The sequence below is a fragment of the Homarus americanus genome, unplaced genomic scaffold (assembly GCF_018991925.1).
Source record: "Homarus americanus isolate GMGI-L3 unplaced genomic scaffold, GMGI_Hamer_2.0 scaffold34360, whole genome shotgun sequence".
Lineage (NCBI taxonomy): Eukaryota > Metazoa > Arthropoda > Malacostraca > Decapoda > Nephropidae > Homarus > Homarus americanus.
Window position 1 is genome coordinate 727,216 of NW_024739403.1, and position 16,562 is coordinate 743,777.

The 16,562-nt window shown below is 42.3% G+C and overlaps 1 protein-coding gene across 1 annotated transcript; it reads left to right on the forward strand.

Annotated features, from left to right (window-relative positions):
- The first annotated feature begins 583 nt into the window (after positions 1-583).
- On the forward strand, positions 584-12,200 carry LOC121874685 (INO80 complex subunit C-like). Its single transcript, XM_042378928.1, has 4 exons — positions 584-873; positions 2,645-2,744; positions 10,386-10,453; positions 11,328-12,200. Exons 1-4 carry the CDS (start codon positions 793-795, stop codon positions 11,457-11,459), a joined length of 381 nt encoding a protein of 126 aa, XP_042234862.1. The 5' UTR covers positions 584-792; the 3' UTR covers positions 11,460-12,200.
- The last annotated feature ends 4,362 nt before the right edge of the window (positions 12,201-16,562 follow it).

Below are 16,562 nucleotides of genomic sequence, written 5' to 3' on the forward strand. Positions count from 1 at the left end.
ACAGAGACGTGACCGATCGCCCGGGCGACTAGCGAGCCGATCTTTTGGTGAAGAATATAAATGAAAAGAGACGTGACCAATCGCCCAAGCGGCTAACAAGCCGATTAGTGGCGGAGAGGATAAAAGTAAAAAAGTAAAAAGAGGGAGAGTGTGGTGTGGAGCTGTTGAGAGATGTTGCTTGCTGGTGGCGGTAAGTAGAAAAGAGGTCGATGACGGCCAGGTGAGGTCTTATATAGCGGGGGTAGGCGTGGCTTGATGGTAGGCCTCCGCTGTGTTCGGCGTCGCTGGTTATTTGACCTCGACAATAAACTAGCCACCTCGTGGGCAATCTGTAATTCGCGGGGGGTCGGCTAGTCTGCGACACACGGCGTTTGTAGGGGAGGAATCCACTACAGCCCTACCGCCGCTACAAGGTTTTCCCTGGGTACTTCAGTTTCCTGCCTCACTAAAACTGGATAATAAAATTCATAACAAAGAGCAGGCCAACCAGTCGACTGGATGGTAAGTTGGTAAACGGTGAAATGACAAAGAAAATTAAGAGTATACTAGTCACTAGTGGGTAACGTAAAGGTGTTTGCCAGCTGGATCATTCGGTGTCAGAGTTTGCTACACTGTTGGCTAGACGACACCACCCTGCACCCACTCTGTTTATTGTTGACACTTGACAAGAAATAATAAGCAAGTTGACAATAATAATAACAACTTGACATATTTTTACTTTACACAAGAGCGAAGGAGAGGCTTCGGGGATACTAGTGTTAATCAGCACATGAAATAAACAAAAGTAATAAAATGGTTACAACGGAAGAGGTGATCGAAGAAAAAGAGGAAAAGAAAGTGCCAGTACATGTATTCAAAAATCCTGAGTTTCAGGTAATATGGAATGAAAAAAGGGTATACAGTACATTAGATAGATGGTTTATATGAAGTTTAGAGGATAGAGAGGATTGCATACATACCACTTTTGGACAATGATATGAAATTTATTTTACTTAGCCTACTGGGTGATATTGGAGCTAACACTAGGAGCCGTTCGATTTTGTTAATTTTTCCTCAGATGTTCTTTGGTTGATAGTAAGGTTAATATTCTTCTTATGGCTTTGGCAAGATTTTCGTATTTGGTTAGGTAGGTTAGGTTAGGTATATTTGGCTAAGGTAGGTTTGGTGTGGTTAGGTTGGGTTGGGTTTCAACAGTGAGTTGGAAGTTGAACTGGTCATTTTATAGTATCACACCGGTCTTTATTTTTATATTAAAAATAGGTTTTTCCGATGTTTTTTGACGAGTTTCGAACGAATTTTATATTCATTTCCACCAGAAGTCATGTGTTTTGTAGATAACCCCCCACCCAACAATCATAATGGAAAAAATTGGATTTATTTTTTTAATAAATAACAAATTATATAACCAGCCAAACAAGAAAACTTAACCCCCAGTCAGAGGCCTGGAGATATGCGTGAGCAGGGGATCAGACACACTTAAGAAGTGAAGAAGGAGGTCAGGAGCGATGCGTGAGTGGGTGTCAGACCTCCTCTGCCAGATGTAAACAAGACATAGCGACACGTGAATGAGCAAAAGTAATAATCTTGAAAAATTAATATCTTGGTTATCCTTAATTTCCGGTGGAAATATCATAGAAGCAAAATGTCTTAGAATAGTCTAAACATTACGAAATACATATTAATAACAGCGAAAAAAAAAACGGTGTAAAATTATAAATGTACCGTTGAAATTGTTGAGAATAAATTATTTTTTTATTTTATTGTTTTATTCAAATCTGACCACCCAAAAAAGAAGGTCAGATTTGATTAAAACACACCTAAATTCACCCCCAAAACTATATTCGCATAACAATTTCAACTTTCAAATCATCGTTGAAATTTAACTTAACCAAACCAAACCAGTGTACACTGTACTAGATATCAAAGTAAGTCCTTTTTTGCTTAATAATGCAAGGGGCTAGGATGATAGGTAAGATTAGGAAGGTTTCTTTGGTTAGGTCAGGTTTTATTAGGTTATTTTCAATGTTATAGCATTTATATTACTTACTATCATCCAAAGAACATCTGTGGAAAAAAATTAATGATATCAAACAACTTCTGGTGTTATACATCTGCTCCACCTTTACCACCCACTAACATTTCCTATATCTGTACTTTGCAAAAAAAAAACATGTCAGAAGGTTAGGTCAGGTCCTTATGGTTTCTTTGGTTAGGTTTTGTTTTGTCAGTTTTTACCCAACAATTTCCCTCTACTATTGTACGTCAAGCCCTGCCCACTTGGTGGAACCAGGGTAAAGCACACCAAAGGGTCCCTAGACCCATGAAACCCATTTTAGCTAAAGGACCATCCAGATATTTTGAGATGAACACCCTTACTAAGGCCCATACTGTTCTCCAGTGGAATGACTCACAGATGACCTTTGGTAGTTGGCAAAGGAACACACATTTTTGTATTTTTCAGTAAAAGCAAATTGAAAATGTTTTATTGTGTTTTCTAAATCAGTATGCATGCTGCTTGGTCAACATTCAGCTTTAAAAATGGAAAATGGTATCGATAGGTGGATAGTTTTGTTTGTTTTCCTAAAAAAAATGGACCTTTGCATTGTTGTGGTACAGAATATATATTTTTTTCTGCACTTTCCAGCATACTGCCTTCCGCAGCAGTAAAAAGAGGGGATGGAGAAACCTGAAGCAAATCATATCCCTTGAGCGAACTTACACCTGGCCAGATGACTCTGTACATTGTAAGTCACATTCATTGCACCTCCTTTAAGTTTACTCTGCAGTCTGTATTTAAACTCCCCTAGTTTGATATACTGTATTCATGTATAGTTGTAACCTTCAGAAGATTATCTAATTGAAGTACTGTACTGTACACTAGTAATTTTATATAAAGGGTACTTCTGGGTGACAATGATTCTTAGTTATGGATGATGTAATATGACAAGAAAATATTGGAGAAGTCCATTAAACAGTGTTGAGATCAACTGCTGAGCAAAATACCAAAAGATATGAGTAGCAAGTGAAGATGTTAAGGTCAAAGCTCATTTGTGTTATTTTCTACTTTAAATTCTATAGGTACACTCGCTCCAGAAAGTAACTTTATGATTTTCTGTGAGACAATATGATACAACTGACGAAGGATTTTGACAACCCTACCGAGACAACAGGAGTTGCGGTGTTCATATTAAAATTTATTGGACCTATTGTCAAGGTACTTTTGGAGCTATTGCACATGCTGTAAGGCTTCATGTATCCCTCGTTTAACGATAGAGTTGCATTCCTGTAAAACCTAACATTAAGTGAAATTATCATTAAACAAGGGATAACAGCAAAGCATGGTAATAATAATAAATGTTTGTTATAAACGGTTTTGAGGTTAAATGATTGATTTACTAACACCAAACTTCTATAGCCTAATTCAAACAAATTTCAAATTGCATTCATCACAAATGAAAGTAAATTGCTATGATAAACAATAAATTTGATACATAGTGTACCATAAAATAAATAATTGCACATATTTTATGTAAAAAAATTGGCTCTTTCCATACTCAAACCATCCTTTGGGCAACACCATACAGTTCAGCTGGGCAGTAACCCAGCTGACTCAAAGACGTGTGGCTGCTGCTGCGCTGTGTGTATACCATGATGTCACATTGGGGGAGGGAGTCAAGGAGCACGGCTGGACTCGTGACAGTTACAGCCCACTGTCTTAACAAATACGTTCACTTCATACACACCCATGTTCTTCATTTTTCTTATTTTAGTCTTATATTATATTTTCTTTATTTCTAAGTCACATTAAAATATTGTAATGATTTTTCCACAACTTTTATAGTTTCATTACATGTAACAATGGGAACATGCCATCTCACAGGTCACCTCTTCCCCAGTTTTTCCACTTCTCTGTGACCCAAGCTATCACAAAACCGAATTTTGACCTGACATTAAGTGAGATGGGGGGGCAAATTTTTTTTATCGCTAAACCGAATTAATACTAAGTGAAGGATTCCTGTTCAGTCATACCCTGGATAATAGAGTGCTATCCAAAACAGTGATCTATGGGGTCCATATACCATTGCATGTACTGTGCAGTACAGGGTGTATTGAGAATTGGAGAGACATTCCTGATGTCATTATTTTTTACCTATGAGATATATAAATTATTATATGTTAAGGGGATGAGTATTAATGAATGACAAATAAACAATATTGTTTCATGAATAACAGTCTTTTGATGAATAGTGGTGACTATTGTAGTAGAATGAGTGAGAGAGGCAGTGAGACAGCGGGTGAAGCTAATCCATCTCTGCATCACTGAAATTATGATTTAGGTGGTGATTGTAGATATACGAGACGAATATGCCTGTAATATGTAACACTATACTATTTACCATTATTGATTCAGGTCTCTGTATTATATGTTTTATAATCATACTCCCTTTTGTCACCAAGTGTTAGTTCATGCTTTGGGCACATGCGCGCTGTACGCGCATGCGCAGAGAGATACCCAGAGAGATTCCAAGACAGGACGCTGTTTACCCTTGTCTTAACTCCTTTTGTGTTTGTACCAGGAATAGAACTTACGGACTTGACATCAGAGTGTTTCCTTTACCCCTGAGTGCAAGGACCACCTGAGTATCATACATGGCGCAGTGTTTAGCTGGGACATCACGTTATTCAGAATTGGAGTGGACACAGAATCTCTCTCGGAGCCGCCATCTTGTCAACTCCTCTTGTCGGGTGGATCTTGGCGCATACCTCAACACGATATTCCTGGATTTACAGTGCAGTGTTGTGAAGTGCTTTTTCAGTGTTGTGTGTGCCCTTTAGTGTCTTTAAAGTGTTTCCCCGTGTTCCTGCACTTTTTACAAAAGAGGGGAGCCTTTTTAAGAGCTATGGGAGAGCTCAAGTTTTGACATCCATCCCCATTCATGTCTCGACCAGCACTGAGTGTCTGAGCCAGCTAGGGGAGTTGCTGTAACCGCCAGCCCGCTAGCCAGCCTGCCCCGAGTACACGCACGAACGAACGCGCACATACACACACACACTCGCAGATATCTTCCATTTAAAGACGATTGCTCTTCTGCTCACTTATTAATTACAGTAATTGTGAGAGAAATAAACCAGGCCATATGGAAGATCAGGAATTTATTGGGTTTTCTTCAGATACCCAACAAGCCCTACTTCAGACGGATGTCGGTGCAGTAAGTGGACTCCAAGTGGATCGGGAAGTGGATCAAGCGGCCCCACCCACCCTTAGCCCCCACTACACACGTCCGCAATCTGCCACAGGTGTCGACTTCCTTCATTTAATTCAGTTTTTGGAAGAAAACCGACAACAAGACGACATCAGGAGGCGACAGGAAGACGATAAATGAAGGCGTGAAGAGAGTCACAGATGTCAACAAGAAAATGCCAGGTTCAGTGCCATTATCGAGTTGTTGGCACCTGTTAACCTTCAAGCAGCTACTACACCTGCCTCTTCGTCCACAGGTGCACCTGCAGGGTCCTCTTCAACTTCTTTGCCTCCCCTACAGAAAGCACTCGCTCAGAGTCCACCGCCACTCCAAGCTGATGCTTCGTTCCAGGTATTCCGTGAATGGCATCAAGGTTGCCTAGGGAGAAACAGCTGATCCAGATGAGGATGTGTCTCACCCTAGAGACGCAACGTATCCTGGAGCACACCCTGCAAATTCCCCACGGCACAGACAAGAGTGTGAAGGACGTCTTGGATGCTTTACAGACGCATATCAAGGGCCTCCGCAACGAAGCTCTCCGTAGGAGAGAACTTCTCAGTTGTAAGCAGCTGGAGGGTGAGTCGTTTGCCGATTTTTACGTACGTACGACGCATCGCTGAGGAGGTTGACGTTTGTCCTGGGAACTCGACTTGTGAGGAAACACAGCTCCTCATGGGCGTGCGGGACGAAGAGCTAATTCAGAAGCTTATCTCCCTCGACACTGCCTCTTCTCTACAGGATGTTGTCACCACCTGCCGCTCTTACGAAGCCACCAGAAGTGCGACTTCTGCCATTCGTGCTCCATCTAACCAGCTGTGTGCCATCTCCGCATATAAGAAGAACAAAGGACGTGACCGGACTTCAGCTTCACATCCGACTTCAGCTTCACATCCGACTTCAGCTTCGCATCAATCTTCAGCATCACTTCAGACTTCGACGCCAGGTCATTCCTGCCAGTATTGTGCTCGTCGGCATGGTTCTGAATGCCCTGCCGCTGACAGCACCTGCAATAACTGTGGCCGTCGTGGTCATTGGGCTAGGACACTGAAGTGCCCTGCCAACAACGTTCAGTGCCGCTCCTGTAGCCGCATTGGACACTATGACAAATGCTGTCAGTCAAAGAAGAAGAATAATACTACTTGCAAGTCTCAGGCGGCGAAGAACAAGCGCTGTCGTCGCGTGGGATCCTCTTCTTCCCCTGTCAGCAAGACACCTCAGCCCATCTGTGTTCACCTGTCATACGGCGACGTTACATCCCGTATCCAGATGCTTCCTGACACAGGTGCGGACGTCACAGTCATCGGCACAAGACACCTCGACATTCTGCGGATCCCTAGGAGCAGCTTGCAACCACCGTCAACTTCTACAACGCTCACCGCAGACGGTTCTACAATGGCACCTGCTCTGGGTACATTTCAGGCTACCCTCACCCTAGGTAAGCAGTCATGTTCTGCCAGGATTCAGGTCCACAAAGGTGTTCAGATGCCACTACTGTCTTATGGCCACTGTCAAGAGTTGGCCATAATATCTTCAGACTTCCCTAAGCCAATTCTGGAAATAAAACATGTCAACAGGTGCAAGGAGCTGCCCCTCCCACCCAATACGTCACCTTCTGCAGCCAGGGAGTTCTTCCTACTGCAATTCAAGGACGTGCTGGTTTCCAAGGAGGACCTCAAGACGGCTCCACTCAAGCCAATGGCTGGCTCCCCCATGAGAATTCACCTGAAGGATGACGCAGTACCTTTCGCCATCCACACACCGAGACAGATACCCTTCGCTTTCCAGAGCCAAGTTAAGAAGGAACTCGACTCTATGGTAGCCCAGGGGATCATTAAGCCTGCTGGTGACGACCCCTCGGATTGGTGTCACCCCATGGTAACAGTCGCCAAGAACATTACTGGAGTTCGTATCACCGTCGACCTCACCAAGCTGAATAGTCAAGTTTCCCGCCCGACCCACCCTTCACCGACACCCTTCGCCGCTATACGCAGTGTGGACCCGAAGGCAAGGTACTTTACTACAGCAGATGCCTTATGTGGGTACTGGCAGATGGAACTTGCGGAAGAAGATCAGTACCTCACGACGTTCATCACACCGTACGGCCGATTTCAGCACTGCAGAGGACCTATGGGTTTCGCGGCTACTGGCAATGCTTTCTGCCTCCGTGGTGACATGGCCCTTCAGGGTGTGGCGAACTGTGTCAAGGTCATCGACGACGTGCTCCTATATGACGAGGATTACTCCACGCACCTTGAGCGTATTCACCAGATGCTCACCAGGTGCCGCAAGTACGGGATCACCCTCAACAAGGACAAGTTTGTGGTCGCAGCACCTAGTGTGAACTTCTGTGGGTACACCCTCTCAGGCAAGGGCATCTCGGCTGATCCTGGAAAGGTCAGCGCGATCCGGGACTTCCCAACTCCTGCCAACCTGACCGACCTCCGCTCGTTCATGGGCCTGGTAAACCAGTTGGCTGAGTTCACCCCCGACATCGCCGCTGCAGCACAGCCTCTACGCCCCCTGATGAGCCCCAAGAGAACATTCACCTGGACAGCTGACCATGATGAGGCATTCCGTCGCGTCAAGACAGCTCTCCTTAGCCCACCTGTTCTCGCTTCCTTCGACCCGGCCCTGCCAGTTGTCCTCCAGACTGATGCCTCTCGCCTCTACGGGATTGGATACGCTCTGCTACAGGACCACGGCAATGGACGCCTTCGTCTGGTTCAGTGTGGCTCTCGGTTTCTCACTGACGCCGAAACTCGCTACGCCACCATCGAACTGGAGCTGTTAGCCGCCGCCTGGGCCATGTCCAAATGTAGGTTGTATCTGATCGGCCTACAACACTTCAACCTCATGACGGATCATCGGCCACTCATCCCGATCCTGAACCACTACTCCTTGGATGCGGTCGAGAATCCCCGCCTCCAACGCCTTAAGGAGAAGATCTCGCCCTACCTCTTCACAGCTGTTTGGTGTGCTGGCAAGCTGCTCTGCATCCCTGATGCTTTGTCACGAGCCCCAGTCAGCCACCCCACACCAGAGGACGAGATCGCATGTGCTGATGCTACTGCACACCTCAGGACCGTAGTGACCGTGAACGCTGTCATCTCAGAAGAGTCTCCACCGCAGGACGCCGACAGGACTCTTCAGGAACTCCGAGCTGTGGCAAGAGCGGACCCTTCGTACATCCGCCTACTGAACTGCGTGACCTCGGGATTTCCCTCCAACCGGTACGACTTACACAGCTCTTTACTCCCATACTGGAAGATATGGGACGACCTCTATGCTGATGGCAACCTCGTCTTGTATGGAGCAAGAGTTGTAGTTCCTGCCACCCTCCGCCGCCGCCGCACCCTAGCCCACCTGCACGACAGCCACAGGGGTGTGGAAGCTACGAAGCGCCGGGTGAGACAAGCTGTTTTTTGGCCAGGCATCGACTCCGACATCGTTAGTTCCGTTCAAGTCTGCGAGCCATGCCAGGTGCTGCAGCCTAGTCAGCAGCAGGAACCCCTCATGAACAACGACAACCCTACGAGGCCCTTTGAGTCCGTCTCTGTGGATTTCTTCGTTGTGGTGGGAAAGTCCTTTCTCGTCATCGCCGACCGGCTCTCAGGGTGGCCTGTTGTCGTTCCCTGCAGAGGCAACACTACTGCCTCTCATACAGTACGTATGTTCTGTCGCTACTTCCGGGAAGTTGGTGTCCCTCTCCGCCTGAGGACTGATGGCGGGCCCCAGTTCACCAGCAACGACTTCCGGGACTGCATGGAGCGATGGGGAGTTCATCATGTGGTGTCCTTGCCACATTATCCCCAGTCCAATGGACATGCCGAGGCTGCCGTAAAGTCTGTCAAGCATCTCACCCTCAAGACGGCACCCTCAGGCAACATTGACTGTGAGAAGTTTGACCGGGGTTTATTGGAATTGCGGAACACCCCCAACTTCACAGGTCGCTCCCCAGTACAGATGTTATACGGCCACCCACTACGGTCATGTGTCCCTGCCCATCCTGAGTCCTTCTCGAGAGAGTGGCAGGCCAAGACCGAGGACTGCGATCGTCGTGCAGCCGCCCGTGCTGACCAGGTATCATACAGTGATAATAGTGGTAATGGTGATGATGGAGGTGGTGGCAGGGAGGGAGATTGTGATGAGGAGGTGATCTGTTTATTGGTTTCTTTGTTAACACTGCATGCGCAGCACTGCCAGACACTATTGAATAGCTGATATCTACCCACCAAATTTAGTGTAAGTTTAACTGAGCAAAGTTGTAACCCTTCAACATTACATTACATAACATTTTAAAATATGGAGTGAGAAAGCAGAAAGGTGGTGACGATTAAAGAGGTGGAGTGGAAGGGAGTGGTAACATGCACCGGGTGTGTTGGTAAGTGCTCTTTAACAGCTGATCTCCAACCTGCTGCCACACACTTGTGCTTCATAAAAGGATAGGGAAACCTTACCTCTGTATCCCAAGAGAGACCCAGTTACTCAAAATGGAAGTGACAATATGGTTCATTTTGCTATTAAGTAAAACTACCCATATGCCACTATGTGCAGGGTAGTGGTGAGGGTGGCAGTTTACAGAGGAAAACGCCAGAGGTCTCCATTTTATTCTGTCGCTTTGTTCACTCTAGTAGTATGTTCCTCAAATACTGTATTATGCCTTCAGTTTCTTTCTGGGTGGGTTGCTGCATATGAGTGAATGTAATACATTTTGACTTGATTTGACAGGTCTACACTGCCTCAGGGCAGTTGCCAGAAGCCTCCACATAGATGCTCAACAAATAATAACCATAGGAAATTTAAATTGGGCACACAAGAAATATATGGCAACAATTGCTGGATATGACCAGAACAGTGTGACCCTCCATCCTACAACTGTTGTGGGATACATATGGGTATGTCCACCAGGGGTTAAGGGCAGTATACCTGGTTAGTAATAAGACAATGTTCCCATTACCCGATCTTACCAGTTGAATTCTGCTAATTAAAGTAGACAAGTGATTTGGCTCTTCCTTTCTGTAATTCAAACAAACTAATGAAGGATGAGAGGTAATTGGAAAACTAAATAAATTTTTTAGTGAATTTATGATACTGTACTGTAGGTTTTAGGTTTATAATTAACCTGGAGACTATATTCCACAGATAGCAGTATTGATGCACCTCCTGCCTTCACTCCAGCCAAAAAATATTCAGATGTTTCTGGGTTACCTGTAAGTATTTTTCTATATTTACTTTTTAAAACAATCTACTGTTCTGTTTTACCCTGTAATATAGTCATTGTAATAAAGACATGTAATCTTGCTCCATTCCACTTTAGTGATCACCTTTACAATACTAGGTAGCTTGAATATGTGCTCTCACTCCCTGCCTGTCATACTCTCAGCTTCAAATGAAGTGGACTTAGTACCCCAAGAGGGAGAGATGTGTCCTCCCAGTCAGCACCCCACACACAGGCTTCTGTCTGCCATTTTTAATTTGAGGTCAAACCTCTGTCTTCTGTTTGGTTCCTAATAACTATTCATAGACCTAAAAGGGGAAGGTTTTCTTAGCTGTCTGGCAATCGGTTCAACCATAAAAAGGGATGAATTTGGCTTTCAAACTAACCACTTGATAAGGGTCTAAACTTACTAAATAAAATAGCTAATTACAGACTGTACTAATTGATTGGGTGGGATATTCCACAGATTGTTTCATAATTCTGAGATGTATTCCTGAGACATATAAGGATAAATGACTTCATGACCATAGTGTCAATACCACATAGTTTTGGAGTTATAACACATGACAGTTGGGTTTGGAATGTGATACAATCTATAGAGTATAAATAAAATATTCAGTGTTGCTAGTACAATTTATTTACAATCATTTGCAATTTGGTATGGATTTTACAGTAAATGTTCAAAGTTCTGGTCCTCTTCCTGAATGCAGGCTTACTTTAAATGGGACTTGATATTTGGTTTGCCCCAAAAAAAAAAATATATATATATATATATATATATATATTAAACATGTTTCCGAAACATCCTGTATAATAGTCTAAACTGTAAATGGTACATAATGTTACTGCATAATTTTCTTTTGCAGGCTAATTACACTGATCCCCTAACTAAGCTACGATTTGCTGATGCATCTGAATTCTACAGAGTTAGAGATCTTCCAATGGATATTGTCAATGGGCTTCTGGAACTGAGAAAGGCCAATAGTATTGTTGGTTGAGTACATCCACAGAGGTTTATTTTCACATTGGTCACTTCATTACTGTACTGTAAATAATTTTGTATTTCAATATATTTTATGTCTCATTTATAAGGTGTCAGGAAATTGTTCATAGCAAATTTTGTTTTACATTATTAAAAAATACAATGCTAAATTTTGAGAATGAGCAAAAGAAATGACCACCATCACCATACAGTAACCTTTTTCTGGAGTTTAGTACACAGGTAACCCTTGCTATCTGAATGGGTTACGTTCCTTGAAAACCATTTGGATATAAAATTTTTGGACAGCTGATAACATAATACAGTACTGTACAGGTAACCCTCGATAACTCGACAGGTATGGGGCTCTGGCCTTGCCGAGTTATCTCAAATTCCGATTTATCGAGGCACTATTCCCCTCCTACAAAAATACAATAAAAAATTATCGACCCATATAGGTGTACATGTAATTACTAATGTAAGACAGTAACACTTACCAGCACTGCAGGTGAAGAATGAAGCAGCACAATAGGTGATACAGAGGCATGGTAGGTGATGCAGGTGGCCAGATATGCCGAGATTTTCCCAAATAGTTTTATATATCTCGGCATTTCCGAGTGATACTAATGAATTCTGAGACCATATCCATGCCGAGTTACCGAGGGTTTACTGTACTGTACAGTATAGTCTGCATTTACGCGGTCAATTGAACCCGTGGAGGCCTGTGTAAAACGAGAAACACGTAAATGAAATAACAGAACATATGGGATTAATTGAAATAGAGACTGGGCCGACCCCCAAACTCCACTTTTTCCGACACAATACATACATTGTAGTCAAAATAACATCTTAATTTTATGATGGTATGCACACACAATTAATAATTAGGAGAAATATCAATAATATTAGGTTTTTTAACACTTATGTTAGTAGAAAAGCTGGGTCGGCACACGTGGATGGCGGCTGGTTCCGAGGCAGAGGGCAGAGTAGTTGCCCTCTGGTGAATCACTTTCATTACTCACAGAGGTTTGCAGGGCCTCCCAGACAAACCTCTCAAAGTCCATATCCTCACTATCACTGACTTGGGCTGGCTGTGGTTGTGGTGGGTTGCGGGTGAGGAAGTCCTCAATACTACGTTGACGACTAGCATTGATGTTGTCGAGATAGATCTGGATATACGGCTCCATAACTTTTGTCAGATGGTTATTAGACACTTCATACCGATGCTTGTCTGGGTCGTTGTCAAGGATGAGCTTAATTTTCTCCCCCAACTCGATGATTTCCTTCACATTATCATGGCTTGGTCCAGGTAATTCAAGGTTTTTCTCGGGTGGTGGGGGTCCCGTGGAAGCCATTGTGAAGGGAATAGCGGGCACAAGAGAGAACTGTATTCGCGGACTGAGAACAATGAGACAGGCCTGACTAGGTCAGCGACTTCTACCCTCTGGTGACAGGGCACGTCATGTTGCATTAGACCAATCACAGCTAGCGGCGGAGGGAATGCGTGGGTGGTAAGGATGCATGGCCCAATCACAGTCCGATACATCATATCACGTCAGCGATAACGTAAGAGCGGCCTAATGTGCACCACTCACCGCGCCGCTTCCCGCGTATGTTCAAGAATGGACCGTGTGGGTAAAAAATGGCGCTGCGGTCTGGACCTCTCCAGCCGCTCGCCGCGTGAATAACCAAATTTACCCCGTAATTAAAGCATTTTCATTCTGGCAAGGCACCGCGTAAATGACCAAACGCGTAAACAAAAACCGAGTAAATCCAGACTATACTGTATATGGAAAAATAAAGTTTGCTTGCCAATGACAAGAAAACCCCAATATTGTATTATTATATACTGTACAGTATATAAAAACAAATTTTATACTGTTGTATATAGTATAAAAACAAAAATTATATACTGTATACAGTACAGTACCTAAAAAAATCGTATTGTGAAAAACATATAACAAGGGATACCTGGACTACATAAGTTATACTGTACACTATGACCAGTCAAAACATATACAAATAAGTTTATGAAAGAAACACTTTTTAGAAAAGCACACACATGTATTCAGAGAACTTTCAAATTTGCAATCAGATAGATGCAGTGGAGCACACAATTACAATATATTTTCTATTTAACTGGCAATATAATTATAACCAGTTCAATGAAAAGATAATAGTTTATGTTTGAGAATGGTTTTCAATGTACAGTACAGTGGTCCCTCGATTAACGAGCACAATTGGTTCCAGAGTCAGTCGTTAACTGAATCTATTATTTCAATGGGATATTGGGTAATTGGTTCCAACTCACAGAAAAAGTATACTGTATATACAAAGTACTATATACCTGTAAAAGAATTAACAAAACATTAAATATAAACTAAATACAGTACTGTACTGTACAGTATACTGTACAATAATAAAAAAAACAAAAAAAACAATAGAGTACTGTATTTTTACTTACTTTGAGGTGTGTATGTTGTATTCCCAGCGGCTTTATTTACAATCAGCTGATTGTAGAGGCAGTCGATGATGACATGCCATATTCTTTACAGAGTGCATTGGTTCTAATGCTTTCTTTGTATTTCTTAATTTGTGCACTGTAATATTATCAATGTTAACTAAATTTCAGAATGACCAATAATTTTAAAGTAAAAATGCAAAAATATTCAAGAGACCAACAAACTCTATGTTTACTCCACTATAAACAAAGTTAAACTAAAAAGTGTTGGCGGGCGATTCAATCAACTGATGAGCACACAAAAATTGTTCCCTGTACAGGATAGTCGCGGTTTGCGCGGTCAATTAAACCCATGGAGGTCCGCGTAAACGAAATAACAGAACATATGGGATTAATTGAAATAGAGACTAGGCCAACCGCCAGACTACCCTTTTTCCGACACAATACATACGTTGTAGTAAAAATAACATCTTAATTTTATGATGGTATGCACACACAATTAATATTTAAGAGAAATATCAATAATATTAGGTTTTTTAACACTTACATTAGTAAAAGAGATGGCTGAGGCACACGGGGATGGGGGGTTGGTTCCGAGGCAGAGGGCAGCTTATTGGCCCTCACCTGTATCACTATCCACTACAGAGGCTTGCAGGGCCTCTTTGTCAAACCCCTCAAAGTCCATATCCTCACTATCACTGACTTGGGCTGGCTGTGGTGGGTGGTGGGTGAAGAACTCGGTTATGCGCACCCTGCCCGCGCCACTTCCCGCGTAAATAATAATTGCTGGTCTGGCCAGGTGCCGCGTAAATGACCAAACGTGTAAAGGAAATCCGCGTAAATCGAGACTATACTGTACTGTATTTATTATCAATATGTTAACTAAATTTCAGAATGCCCAATATTATTATTATAAAAATTAAAAAATACTGAAGAGACCAACTTTCTTGATATTTACTCCACTGGAAATGATTGTAAACATAGAACCGATTACAGGATATTGAGGCATATTTATACACGAAAGCATTTTTGAAGACATCAAGGTACTGTATACTCAAACTGCAAAATCTCTAGTTTGATAAATTGGTGAAACTGGTGGATAAATTTATCGTTAAAAGCTTCTGCACAAAACTCAACATGTGATACAGGGTACAATACTTGCATACAGTATAAAGGTTTTTTGTGGCTAAAATATCAGAACTACCTCTACCTCCTTCAATAGTTAGATTTTTATTGGAATTAACACCCTTATGGTAAGTTTTCCTAATTACTTAATGATACAGGTAATTGAATGTATATTACAGTAGTAACATCGAATGTGAAGATTTCAGGAACATATTTCTCTCCAGAAACCCGTTTCCAATCACTCAACGATGAGCTTAAGGGATGCCCCCACACAACTACTATTGGTATGCCTGACTCTACCACAAGCAGTGCATACAGGCCATAGTGTGAAGTGAGGTGTCTATGGGTCCTGGTTAATGTCAGTTGGCAGGAAAAATGTCTGAAGAGCTAAGATGTCATTAACAAAGGGATTGAATTTGCAAGAAGTTGCAACCCTATCTTGCCAGCTAATAGGGCACTTGGAATTCCTTCATATCATGCAATAGGAAGGCATCCACCCATAAAACTTGCTTCAAGGGTTCTGAGTAAAGGGGGAATAGGGTCGTAACCAAAACTGACTGAATCTTTGAATACCATGGTTAATGGATTATTTCAGCAGATTAGTCTAAAAGTCTTGTTTTGAGAATAGTGTAATTCACTTACTTACATAAAGTGGTGTTACATAAACAGATAGCTGTTCTGAGGCATCTCAAAATACTGGTACAAGTATTGTGACACCATCTATTTCCGTTTACCTTTTTAATATGTAATATACAGTACTTGCTTGGTATCTCAAAAAAAGGAAGTTAAAAGGCAGTATTTTTTTCTGAGGATGGTAATAAACATGTATCTGCAGCTGCATTTACATATTTTGAAGACATAAATGTGGTCATGCAGTCAAAATGATGCTAAGCATCTGTTGCACTGATCACTCCTTCAACATGGATTCTATTTTTTTTTGCTGGTTACTGGTACCTGTATCTTAAATAGTTTGCTTCAAACTTTTATGGCCATCATCATGACCTGCTGTTCTATAAAGAAACAATATCTCTATCACTCAGGATTTTTGGAACCTTTACTATGCTGCATTTAAGACCACGAGAAGCAATACTCCGAGCTAAAAACAATTATGGCTCATCAACAGTGTTGCCATGATTTTTTATTATTTCTTTGTAGTATTTTAAGATGGACAGTACTTTTACTTATATGAAAATGTGTAAATACAGTACACATACTATTTCTGTTGCACTGGACTGTATGAGTACCATTGGTGTTAAATTGTGTACTGTAAGCTTTCTGTATCTGCGGTACCCTATGTATCATTTACACGGTTAACTTAGGCTGTAAAGTACTTCCATAAAAAAAAAATTGTTAGGTAAAATATTGTATATAAACAAAATTATTTAGGTGAAATCAATGATTATGAGAACTATTATTTTTATAAAACTTGCAATTGAGATTTACCAGTGCATTATTCTTTTAATGTACTGGAAATACAGTACTGTACACTAGTCCAGAGCCATCATAGCACAGTTCCATGTCAGTAACTAAGAATTA